The sequence below is a fragment of the Malania oleifera genome, chromosome 6 (assembly GCF_029873635.1).
Source record: "Malania oleifera isolate guangnan ecotype guangnan chromosome 6, ASM2987363v1, whole genome shotgun sequence".
Classification (NCBI taxonomy): domain Eukaryota; kingdom Viridiplantae; phylum Streptophyta; class Magnoliopsida; order Santalales; family Ximeniaceae; genus Malania; species Malania oleifera.
The window spans coordinates 15,170,702-15,184,546 of NC_080422.1; the positions used below are offsets into that span (position 1 = coordinate 15,170,702).

Genomic DNA, 13,845 nt, shown 5'->3' on the forward strand with positions numbered 1-13,845 from the left:
TTAGATGGGATGAATTGTTAAATTTTATATCAGAAATTGAAGATTACATAGAAAGAATGAATTTCAATTTCACAGAAAAACATGAAAGCAATGCGAAAATCCAGATCTGATGGAAGCAAAACTTCAGAAACAATAAATATTCTAATTTGAAGGCGTGGATCTGTTTCCCAATACTATAGGAGTTAACATGCAATGGAAGAAAATTTTCAGATTATCAGCTTAAATAAGAGATGAAAGATTTGAATCGAAACTTACTGATTTGAAGCTGAAAACAGATCTCACATAAATCCATCACAGGCCTATCAGAGAAGCTTCCAAAAATCCATTTCATATAACTCCAGGTTTCATTCTAGAGCTCAAGTCAAAGCTGAAGCTCAAGAAATGATCTAAAGCAAATAGGGAAGGAGCTCAAAGACCATTGTGGGATTATTGGGGGAAGCCTGAAAAAAATACATAAAAGGTCAAGATCTCAAGCGGGTGGTTGTATTAAAGCACTTAACATGTAAATAAGAGTCAAGATTCTTCACTTTCATTTATTGTCTTAGGTGATGAATTAAAAAAAAAAATTAATATAAACACGTAAACAATTCAAAACAACACTTATTTTAATTACAAACTACTTATTTTAAGTTAAATTAATCAGAAGTACTTGTTTTTAAGGATAATAGGACCAAACTTTCGAATTATTCAACATTCTTGCAACAAATAAGCTATAATGTGAATCATCTCACAAAAAAATTACTTACAATAAGCATCATAAGTACTCCACATTCAAGTCCAAGACACATATATCGAAGCACGAGTTTTGATATCACAAAAGAAATCCCTTCGGGCCAACACCATTGAAGCATGGCCTAAGTGTCAATATGACTGCCAATCTTGTGATTGAGTCGACTTAACAACTATTGTATGTCTAATACTCAATTGAACCACTATTGCATGTTTTCACTACAACAGTCACATAAGAGCGAATCAAGGCTGACAGACAATGGCATGGAACAATCCTTACTCAAACTGCATCATGAAAACAGGATTATCCATGCTGATCAGCCAACTTCAGTGAAAAATGAAACACCCCATGTTCTTCCTCGTGGTCTGACTTGGCTACCTCTTGGTTCCATCTCAAAATTTCTTCCATTCAATATTTCCCCAGTCACTCGCTTTCCCCAGAAGTTTTGTGTAGTAACTCGAAGAATAATAGTATTTTAATAATAAGGAGGGAGGAAAATGGAACCAGGTCAACGAACACAGGGAGTTCGTCGACGAGTGCATAAGGGGGCCTCGTCGACGAAGCTACACCTCGTCGACGAGAAGATGCTGAGAAGGGTTTTTGGAATAGACTGAAATTCGTCGACGAAGGAGGAAGTTCGTCGACGAAATTATTGAAGGACTCGTCGACGAATCTCGCCGTATAAATAGCCCTAAACTGATATTAATCGCAGAAATTTGCAGCAGTCTCTCTCTCTCTCTACCCCTACGGCTCCTCCCTCTTCTCTCTTCGTTTCTGGCCCCATCAGGTACCGCATCGACGATTTGAGACTACCACGACGTTCCTGACGGAGTTCTCTTCAAGTCTGCCGGAGCGGATCATAGGTGGAACGAAGTTGGAATTTATCCCAAATCCATGGTAAGGTCTTTTATTCGGAATTTGGGTTTCTAGCAGTTGTGAGAAATGGAATAGACGTAGAAATAGTAATGTTTTGTTCTGAAATTTATGATTTTCAGGTGGTTGAGTAGAGAACCCTACGGGTGTTGGACCCGTTATAGTAGAGGATTTTTAGCAGGAAACAGGTAAGGGAAATATGTTATGCTAGGGTTTTAAGAATATTAACAGAGTTTTCATAGATACATATATACTAGTTATTATGCAATTTTTACAGTACAAATGTTTAAATGTTGTGGGGCTTGAGTAGATATTTACCTGATATAAAATTTATACAATACTTCAGCATATCATGTTATATAGCATGTACATACAGTTATTCACAGACGATTAACAGACAAATTTATATAGATTTTATTCAGCTCAGTACATCATAATTTTTACAGAATGCTATGTTTTCTTGAATACCATAACACACAGTTTATAAAGACAGATTATACAGTTATAGCATCGAGATGCTACAGTTACTCAGATTTTACAGTATTTACAGTACAGAATTATAGCATTATGGTTATTTTGGAAACATAATGAAAACAGCAAAGGTATATATATATATAGATGTACTTATATAGTATCAGATCCCTGTGGAGACATTACAGACAGATACAGTTTACAGAGTACGGTACCGTTACTAGATATAGATAGAGTGCAACCACATATCTCAGATAGTGTGTGGGTACCGTCTAACCGTGCTCGGAGAGAATGCAGCTCCTCAATACGCTGGGTAAAGGGAGCCGGTTAGACGAGGTAGCAGCCAATCCCGTGCTTAGGAGTGGATGCAGTTTGGTAGGGCAGAGGTAGTGTAGAGTACGATGACTTAATTGGAGGGCCGACCAGGTTAAGTCCCGCCTACGGGCCGCACAACCCTGTCATGAGGGGTCAAATCATGACATACAGAGTCTCAGGGAAAGAACACAGTTATGTATATATATATATATATATATATGTATACAGATTTATAGTTTTTATTGTATGTAGTATGTTATAGCAGTATGAATGATAGAAAGCTCAAATGATACAAATGTTTTAAACTTTTATACAAGTGTTTTATAGATTTGCCAGATCATGCAGTTTTAAATATTATTATTATAATTTTATGACTCGGTCTCCACACACTAGTAATAGCATATTTCCACTTACTGAGCGTCAACTCACCCCATTACTTTAACATTTTTCAGATGAGCCAGCTAAACGAGCAGATCAGGCTCGCGAATAGAGATTACGTGGTCACCTTAGTTATAGGGTAAGTTTTGTGTAAGGTTTTGTATTTTTGAGTAGTTGACACTAGAGAGAGAAATGTATTATGTAGCTATGGTTGAAAATACTGAATTCTGGTATTGTATATACATGTATATGTGATTTATATTTTTCTGCTGCATAGGGGTGCCCATTACATGTAGGTATTGGAGTAATTTATTATTATAAAAAAAAAAAATGGTGAAAATTTTGAGGATGTTACATTTTTGGTATCAGAGCCTGGTTGCTAGGTTCTGTAGACTATAGAGTGCAGCGGAAAACAATACCAGAATATAGGAAAAAGATTTGAGGTTTTATTCTGTGATCTAGATATAGGATTTCGTGGTAGTTTCTGTGTTTTTCCTGAGGTGACGATTTCAGGAAAACCATAGTAAATTGTCGACGAGTCATGTGTCTAGGTTGCAGGATTGGATTGTGGAATTAGGATCAAGAGGGATGATTAATAGAGAATTTGGAGTTTTAGTTGAATAAGCTGAGTCTGTAGGGAAATAAAATTCTGAAACGATGTTCTATGTGTTTGCAGGATGGATCCAGGAGGTAATAGCGCTCACGCTAGTGGGAATGATGGTGCTGGTCCTTCTGGCGCAGTAGGTGGGGATTCAGATGCCGTGCTACGTAGTGTGGCTCAGCAAGTTATAGCTGAGATAGCGCGGAGTTCTAGAGAGCAGGGAGGTCCCTCTCCAGTTCAGGGATGCACCATAGAGAAATTCATGAAAGAATTGGGTGCAGGAGGTAGAGAAGATCCTGACAGTACTTCATTGCACCCAACGAGCAGAAAGTTATGTACGCCACGTATAGACTGACAGGGGAGACTAAGAGATGGTGGACGGCCACTAGACTACTGGAAGAGCAGAGTACGACTCTAGTGCCAATGACCTGGGCCCGTTTCAAAGATATATTCTTTGATAGATATTATCCTGCCTCGGTCAGAGAGGCCCGAATTCAGGAGTTCCTGAGCCTGTCCCAGGGGTCGATGACAGTCCAGCAGTACGCGGCAAGATTTATCAAGCTCTCGCGTTTCTACCCATATATCGTCCCCAATGAAGTAAAGAAGGCCAGAATGTTCGAGAGGAATTTGAGGCGAGATATTTATAGGCAAGTGGCGGTACTGAGAATCCAGGATTTTACAGAGTTGGTTGACAGGACCTTGATAGCAAAGGAGAGTCTACCGAAAAAGATTGAGATACAGAGTCAGAAGAAGAGGACCGTACCCTTGAGCTTTCAGGCGAGTCCCAGCCGAGGCCCTTGGAGGGGAGGTAGATCTAGTAGAGGTCAGAGACAGATAGTAGAGCAGGGTGGATTTCAAGACAGTCAGCCTCCCGCCACTTGTACTAGATGTGGATGGAGACACTCAGGTGAATGTCGATTAGGGGAGAATGTTTGCTACCGCTGCGGGAGACCAGGTCATATGGCTCAATCCTGTTAGATGACACCAGGTAATGTACCGGCTCCTAGGCCATTTCGGGGAGGATACCAGGCACCCCGCGGAGGTCAGCAAAGAAATACTGCGCCGGCAAGGGTTTACGCATTGACACCGGGAGACACTGAGACGGTTGGAAACGTGGTCACAGGTACCCTTACTGCTTTACCATATACAATTGTTGTTTTGTTTGATACAGGTGTCACCCATTCCTTTATATCGGCGGGGTATGTCAGAATAACTAGGGTAGAGACTCAGCTACTAGATGTAGAACTGTCTGTGGGTACGCCGATGGGATCTGTGGTTAGATGCAGGAGGGGACTCCGGAATTTTCCAGTAAGTATTCAGGAGAGAGTGTTGTTAGTCGATCTTGTAGTCCTAGATATGCAGGGGTTTGATGTGATACTGGGCATGGATTGGCTAGCAACTTATCACGCAAGTATTGACTGTCATCTGAAGGAAGTAATTTTTAGACCCCCAGGCGAGTCAGATTTAGATTCATGGGTTCACGTGTACGTGCTCCACCACAGCTAGTGTCGGCTATTCAGGTGAGGAGATTGTTACAGGGTGGTTGCCAGGTGTATGTCGCATTCATAAAAGAATTGCCAAAAGAAGAATTGAGACAAGCCGACATACCAGTAGTGAGGGAATTCCTAGATGTATTCCCAGAAGAATTTCCTAGTTTGCCACCAGATCATGAGATTAAGTTCACTTCAGACTTGTTGCCGGGATCTGCACCAATATCAAAAGCACCATACCGTATGGCCCCGGTAGAGTTAAAAGAATTGAAAGAACAGTTACAGAAATTGCTGGATGAAGGTTTCATCAGGCCCAGTGTGTTGCCTTGGGGTGCGCCAGTTCTGTTCGTGAAAAAGAAAGATAGAACCATGAGATTATGCATCGATTATAGGGAGATAAACAAACTGACAGTCAAGAATAAATATCCTCTCCCTAGGATCGATGATTTATTTGATCAGCTCCGGGGGACCCAGGTTTACTCTAAAATTGATCTGCGGTCAGGCTACCATTAGGTGAAAGTTAAAGCAGAAGATATTTCGAAGACCGCATTTCGTACCAGGTATGGGCATTACGAGTTCTTAGTGATGTCATTCGGGTTGACTAATGCACCACCAATATTTATGGATCTAATGAATCGGGTGTTTCATCAGTACTTGGACTAGTTTGTGGTTGTGTTCATTGATGATATACTGGTCTACTCGACGAGTTTTGAGGAGCACGAGTATCATTTGAGGCTGGTGATGTAGATATTGAGAGAAAGGAAATTATATGCAAAATTTAAGAAGTGTGAGTTTTGGTTAAAACATGACACATTTCTTGGCCATGTGATCTTAAAAGCAGGTATATCAGTTGATCCAAGCAAAATAGAGGCAGTGGTGAGTTGGGAAAGGCCGGGAAATGTTCAGTAAGTCAGGAGTTTTCTGGGATTAGCAGGTTATTCCGGCGTTATGTGAATGGTTTCTTCAGGCTATTAGGTCCATTAACACGATTTACGAGGAAAAATGTAAAATTTGAATGGACTGATGACTATGAGCAGAGTTTTCAAGAGTTAAAGCAACGGTTAGTTTCAGCTCCAGTACTAACTATTCCTTCAGGGGAGGATGGGTTCGTAATATACAGTAATGCCTCTTTAAAGGGTCTTGGATGCGTGTTGATGCAGTACGATAGGGTCATTGCATATGCGTCCAAACAGCTTAAAGAATATGAGAAGAATTATCCTATCCATGATTTAGAATTTGCTGCCGTGGTGTATGCTCTCAAGATCTGGAGACATTATTTATATGGTGGAAAGTGCGAGATTTTCACGGATCATAAGAGTTTGAAATATTTCTTTACCCAGAAAGAGTTGAATATGAGGCAAAGAAGGTGGCTAAAACTTATTAAAGACTATGATTGCACGATTAGTTACCACCTAGGAAAAGCAAATATAGTGGCAGATGCTCTGAGCAGGAAATCAGGGGGACCCGTACTGGCAGCTATGGAGATTCAGCACTCAATTCTGATGGATTTGGAGAGGCTCGGTATAGAATTAGTAGAGAAGAGTCCTCAGGTAGTTATTGTCAGTCTAGTGGTTCAGCCTACACTATACGAGAGGATTAAAGCAGCTCAGGGCGATGATGCAGAGTTGGCAGAGGTGATGGCTAGAGTGCGGGATGGTCGAGGAGAGAAGTTCAGCATATCAGATGACGGAACTCTGCGATTCTGTACTAGGCTATGTGTTCCTGCAGATACTGAGATCAGGAAAACTATACTGGAGGAGACTCACAGATCCCTATACACGGTCCATCCCAGCAGTACTAAAATGTACAGGGACCTGCGAGAATATTTCTGGTGGAGTAGAATGAAGAGGGAGATAACCGAGTTTGTTCAGGAATGCTTGACGTGTCAGCAGGTTAAAGCAAAGCACCAGAGACCGGCAGGACAGTTGCAACCACTGTTCATTCCAGAATGGAAATGGGACCACGTTTCGATGGACTTCGTTACGGGGTTACCACCAGTACGCGACAAGGACTGAATGCGATTTGGGTGGTCGTAGATCGTCTGACAAATACTGCTCATTTCATCCCTATTAAAATCGGTTATTCCATGGACAGACTGGTAGAAATATATGTTCAGGAGATAGTTCGTGTTCATGGAGTACCAGTATCCATAGTCTCGGACCGAAATCCTCAGTTTACTTCACGATTCTGAAAAAGTTTTCAAGAGGCTATGGGTACGCAGTTAGCTTTTAGCACTGCTTTTCATCCCCAAACAGATGGTCAGACTGAGAGGACGATTCAGACACTAGAGGATATGCTTCGTGCTTGTGTGCTTGATTTTGGAGGCAGTTGGATTCAGTTTATACCGTTAGTTGAATTTGCTTATAATAACAGTTACCAAGCTAGTATCGGCATGGCTCCATACAAGGCATTGTATGGTAGGAGATGTCGTTCTCCTCTCTTCTGGGACGAGGTAGGCGAAAGGCAAGTTTTGGGTCCAGAGATAGTACAGCAGGCTTGTGACAAGGTCCAACTAATTAAAGAAAGAATTAGTACAGCACAGAGTCGGCAGAAAAGCTACGCAGATACTCGCCACCGAGAGTTAGAATGATGTGGGAGATCGAGTGTTTTTGAAAATAACTCCTCTGAAAAGAGTTATGAGGTTTGGAAAGAAGGACAAATTGAGCCCTTCGTATATTGGCCCTTTTGAGATACTTAAGAGAATAGGGTAAGTTGCCTATAGGCTAGCGTTGCCACCATCTTTGGCTAGAATTCATGACGTGTTTCATATTGCTATGTTAAGGAAATACGTCCCAGACCCATCCCACATAATCAGTTATGCAGAGATGGAGCTTAAAGATTCATTAGTTTATGAAGAAACACCAGTATAGATTTTAGATAGAAAGACACAAGTACTGCGCACTAAAGAAGTTCAATTAGTAAAAGTTTTGTGGCAGAATCACGCTATAGAGGAAGCTTCTTGGGAACTCGAGGAGCAGATCAAACAGAGATATCCGCAGTTATTCCAAGAGGTATAGAGGTACTCAGGTAAAGTATAATAGTTAGATAAGTTTCTTTTGCAGGTAAATGTATTGATTTTAGTTAGTAGATAGTTTTTAATTTTATATATGTAATTTCCCAGAACTATCTATTTAACCACGGTATTCCTCCGCCATAAGTAAGGGCAGAAAATAAAATAAGTAGACCATTTACCTTTAAGGGATGATGAATTATATGAACAGTAAATTTTGAGGACAAAATTTTATAAGGAGAGGAGAATGTAGTGACCCGAAGAATAATAGTATTTTAATAATAAGGAAGGAGGAAAATGAAAACAGAAACAGAAGGAGGCAGTAGGTTTCATCGACGAACGCGAAGTTTGTCGACGACATAGCATTTTGGATGAAATAACCCGAAAAATTTTTCCCACAGGGCCTTTCGTCGATGAGTGCATAAGGAGGCCTCGTCGACAAACATAGGGAGTTCGTCAACGAGTGCATAAGGGGACCTCGTCGACGAAGCTACGCCTCTTCGACAAGAAGATGCCAAGAAGGGTTTTTGGGATAGACTGAAATTCGTCAACGAAATTATTGAAGGACTCGTCGACGAGATGACGTGGCTCATCGACGAATCCCGTAGTATAAATAGCCCTAAATTGATTTTAATCGCATAAATTTGCCACAGTCTCTCTCTCTCTCTCTACCCCTACGGCTCCTCCCTCTTCTCTCTTCGTTTCTGGCCCCGTTAGGCGCTGGATCAACGATCTGAGGCTACCACGACGTTCCTGACGGAGTTCTCTTCAAGTCTGCCGGAGCGGATCGTAGGTGGAACGCAGTTGGAATTCATCCCAAATCCATGGTAAGGTCTTTTATTCGGAATTTGGGTTTCTAGCAGTTTTGAGAAATGTAATAGACGTAGAAATAGTAATGTTTTGTTCTGAAATTTATGATTTTCGGAGTGTTGAGTGGAGAACCCTACGGGTGTTGGACCCGTTATAGTAGAGGATTTTTAACAAGAAACAGGTAAGGAAAATATGTTATGCTAGGGTTTTAAGAATATTAACAGAGTTTTCATAGATACATATATACCAGTTATTATGCAATTTTTACAGAACGAATGTTTAAATGTTGTGTGGCTTGAGTAGATATTTACCTGATGTAAAATTTATACAGTACTTCAGCATATCATGTTATATAGCATGTACATACAGTTATTCACAAATGATTAACAGACAGATATATATAGATTTTATTCAGTTCAGTATATCATAGTTTTTACAAAATGCTATGTTTTCCTGAATACCATAACACACAGTTTATAAAGATAGATTATACAGTTATAGCATCGAGATGCTACAGTTACTCAAATTTTACAGTATTTACAGTACAGAATTATAGCATTATGGTTATTTTGGAAACATAATGAAAATAGCAAAGGTATATATATATAGATGTACTTATATAGTATCAAATCCCTGTGGAGACATTACGGACAGATACAGTTTATAGAGCACGGTACCGTTGTTAGATATAGATAGAGTGCATCCACATATCTCAAATATTGTGTGGGTACCGTCTAACCGTGCTCGGAGAGGATGCAGTTCCCCAGTACGCTGGGTAGAAGAGGCCGGTTAGACGAGGTAGCAGTCAGTCCCGTGCTTAGGAGTGGATGCAGTTTGGCCGGGTTAAGGTAGTATAGAGTATGATAACTTACCTGGAGGGCCGATCAGGTTAAGTCCTGCCTACCGCACGACCCTGTCATGAGGGGTCAAATCATGACATACAGAGTCCCAGGGAAAGAACACAGTTATATATATATGTATACAGATTTATAGTTTTTATTGTATGTAATATGTTATAGCAATATGAATGATAGAAAGCTCAGATGATACAAATGTTTTAACCTTTTATACAAGTGTTTTATAGATTTTCCAGATTATGCAGTTTTAAAAATTATTATTATAATTTTATGATTCGGTCGCCACACACTAGTAATAGCATATTTCCACTTATTGAGCGTCGACTCACCCCTTTACTTTAACATTTTTCAGGTGAGCCAGCTAGGCAAGCAGATCAGGCTCGCGGATAGAGATCACGTGGTCACCCTAGTTATAGGGTAAGTTTTGTCTAGGGTTTTGTATTTTTGGGTAGTTGACACTGAAGAGAGAAATGTATTATGTAGCTATGGATGAAAATACTGAATTCTGATATTGTATATACATGTATATGTGATTTATGTTTTTCCACTGCATAGGGATGCCCATTACATGCAAGTATTGGAGTAATTTATTATTATAAAAAAAATAAAAAATAAAAAAAAATGCATGAAAATTTTGAGGATGTTACATTTTGCCTCTTTCAACTACAAACCAACAACATTTTCTCCTTTTGGGAAGATAATCCAGCTCCCTTCTTTTGATAATGCATCTGATTTTCATCTTAAAATTTGGAAATGGATGCAGTCAAGCTTTTAGATAGGAGGTCAAACACTTCAAATATTGCTACTGCAGCTAATTACCCATGCCACAAACAATTCAAAAGAAATTCTGTGGTGATGCCAAATCTTATATAACTAACTAATTTCCTCTAAAAATTAAATAGACACAGTAATGCCCTATAAAAGGTAAGTTAAGTTTTATATAAACATGGACATGTATGCGGCCAAGCTTGTATATAGGAGGTCAATCACTTCAAGGGTGTTGCAAAATGCAACTAATTATCCTTGCAACATAAATATTTAAAAGAAAATCTGTGATAGCACCAAAAGTCCTAGGGCAAAATAGAATGACCTCCCCTGAGTTTTGAGTAAAAGACATGGACTTCCTTGGGCTTTCAAAAATCCCAGACCTCCCTAAGGTTTGGCAATAGGTGTAAACCTCCCTTGAGGTTTTAAATATCCCATAGGCCCCCCTTGACATACCCTTTCTAATGACTCAACAGCCATTGTCCGCAGTTTGAATCATAAAAGTACAAAGCAATAGATCCTATAATCCTATTCATGTGGAATGCAGGAGGTCAACGTGAATAACACCTCACCTTATCTGTGTGTGTGTGTGAGAGAGAGAGAGAGAGAGAGAGAGTTCTCACACCTAAAGTGCATAAATTTGTTTGTATAGATTCATATTCCTCAACTATATATTAACTTTGCTGCTAAGAATCATAACAAAGTTAGTATTGTTCTTGTGCACTAGACAAAGTCAAAAAGTAGAAGAATTCAAGTCATACCATTTCCTTTCATGAAGTTATATATGAGCTGTCTTCATTGACCTTGCCTACTGCTTCAAGTATAGACGAGTAAGTAATGAGATCGTATTCAAACCCATTTGAACTCATTTCTTTCATCAGCTTTGCAGCCTCCTCAAACATACCAGCACGGCTAAGACATCCAAGAAGAGTATTGTAAGAAACTGCATCTGGCTTAATATTGGAATGCTTCATCTTGTCAAACATCCCCATTGCCCGTTCTGGACCACCAGTTCTAGCCAAGCCATTTAGAATTATATTATGAGAGTTTATGTCAGGAACGCAACCATTTTCTTCCATGGTTCGAAGCAAGGAAAAAGCTTCATCTATCATGCCTACCCTTACCATCCCTGACATGAGTGCATTATAGGCATAAACATCAGGACTGCACCCAAGTTTCTTCATCTCATTAAAGAGATCTGTAGCCTCAGAGAGACGCCCACATTTTCCGAAGTGTTTGATCATCACAGCATAGACACGAGCACTTGAATATCCACAGTTCTCTTTCAGTTCTTGAAATAACTCATTTGCAGCCTCATATCGTTTTGCTTTTCCAAGTGCGTTGATCAGGCTACAATAAGCAGCTGGGCAAGGAGGAAAACCCTTTTCATCCATCTCCTCAAGCAACAGTAAAGCTTTCTCAACTCTGTTTGTCTTACAAAAACCATCAATAAGAATTGAGTAAGTGAAGGAGCTAGGAACAACACCATTTTCCTTCATCTTCTCAAACCACAAAGTGATCTCTGACACTGGAACTTTCGATTCAAATAAAGCTTTGATTACAGTGTTGTATGTCACAACATTCGGTGTGCACTGAAAAGACTCCAATTCATTAAACAGCTTCACAGCATCTTCCAATCGACCTGCTTTGCCTAATATGTTTATTAAATTGTTTATAAGCACAATATCAGGCTTGCAACCCTCTTTTAACAGATTTAGGAATGTAGCATAAGCCTCCTCAACCCTCCCAGCTTTACCAAGCCCCTTTATCAACTCTGTGTAAGTAAAGACAGTTAGAGCACAACCTTTCACTCTCATCTCTAGGATCAAATCCAAAGCTTTCTCAACCCTGCCCAGCTTAAAATATATGCCCAACAAAGTTGTATAAATCTTTGCCGTAGGATGAAATCCATTCTCCTTCATTTCATCAAACAGCCTAATAGCAGAATTATCACGACCCAATTTCGCAAATGCAGCAATAAGTGCACTATATGTTACAGTGTCCGGGAAACAGCTACCCTCATTACACATCTCATTGTAGAGTTCGTGGACTTTTTCAAGATGTCCTTCTTGCATCAGCATTAAGATCATCGAGTTATACGTGTTCGCTGTTGGTTTGCATTTACGGCCTTTGGCCTGGTAAAAGATTGAAAGTGCCTTGTTTACCATTTTAGATTTTCCCAAAATTTTCACAACTTCAGATAATTCAGCCAGGCCAATCAGGCAAGGACCTCGAACCATGTCTTGGATCGTCTTCCACATTTCACCAACAAACCCAGCTTCACTCAAGCAACGGATTAAAGCCATATAGGTGGAGGAATCATGCTCAAAGTTCCTTCTCTTCCCAGCCCACTTAAAAAACTGGGTCTTCACATTGATCTCAACATCTACCTTCAAAACCTCACGAACCAATCGGTGATCCACTTTCAACTTCAGCACATCCAAAGCCTTTTCGGCATCAGGTCCCCACTTGAATATTTTCAAAATCCGAATGAATCTCTCATCCAAGGTTCTAACTGATGGGGGCTGTCTCATTGGCTTTCGATTCACGGGCAAGTATTGGGCATCATCTTTTGGACTCGTTAACCGGAACATTTGGACAATCTCATTTTCTGCTGTAATAAATCAAATGAATTTGATTAACACTCCATTTGATATAAGAACGAAACGGAAAGGATAGAACAGCACTCAACCATTTGTGCCTTAGCGGCTTAATCAATGCAATATAATCGTTTGCAATCTATGTTTATGTGTCTCTACAGGTAAATGCGCAGAATACTGAAGCAAGAGATAATGAACATCACCTGTTTGCTTAATTCTCTGAGAGAGATGGGTCGTAGTCGATATCCCCCGAGACAGAGTAATCGTTCTCGTAATCATCGTTTTCGCTATTTCCTTATTTGTTGACTGGCGCACGTAAGCAAATGCCGAGGAATTTTCTGTACCGTACCGAAAATGAACATGCATGCGTATCAAATGAATCTCTCTGGACTGCTTTTGTTGTCAGGGGAACTGTTAACAATAAAAGATACCGAACTTTTAAATCTAATGAAACCACGCAGATACGGAAGCCTAATCTCTCTTTTCTCTGTTTCATACATTTTTCCGGGCAACCAAACAAGGCAAACGCAAGAGCGAGAGAAAGAGTAGCGGAAGAGGGTAACGACCGGGCAAAATATACGAGGCTTTGTAATAAATGAAGTAGAGGTCCACCTATAAATGGTCCGTTGTAATTTATCTATTTTCCTTCTACAATATGAATCCCTAATTATATTTAACATTTTTTAGTATACTTTTAATTGAGTGATATTTTCAAAAACTCTTTTTGATTAAGAGACATTGATAAAATTAAATATTAAGAAGTAAATACTAGATGCATTTAATTTGTGAATTATAGTCTAGCATGATTAGAACTGTCTCAAAATATGAATGTGCAGCCATTTGGTAACTAACCTCTTAATATGTACGTCATATTCTCTTTCTGTCTAAGTTAAGAGCAAAACTATTTGTCACATTTTAAAATTTTAAATAATTTCTTATTATAGC

General features: G+C 39.6%; 1 protein-coding gene across 3 annotated transcripts in view; it reads right to left on the reverse strand.

Moving 5' to 3' along the window:
* The window catches only part of LOC131158302 (pentatricopeptide repeat-containing protein At3g16010), a 35,775-nt gene extending 22,273 nt beyond the window's left edge, over positions 1–13,502 (reverse strand). Inside the window, exons 1-3 of one of the 3 annotated variants that reach the window (XR_009137443.1) lie at positions 13,104–13,502; positions 11,062–12,911; positions 256–440 (exon numbers count right to left, since the gene is read on the reverse strand). Coding sequence is in view for 2 of the 3 variants with exons in the window: in XM_058113070.1 (XP_057969053.1) it covers positions 11,071–12,911; positions 13,104–13,266 (2,004 nt within the window). In the remaining variant the exon portion in view is untranslated. Of the gene's footprint in view, positions 1–122; positions 441–11,061; positions 12,912–13,103 lie in introns of those variants that run through there. The other 2 variants (XM_058113069.1, XM_058113070.1) reach the window with 2 other exon arrangements.
* Positions 13,503–13,845: the final 343 nt, after the last annotated feature.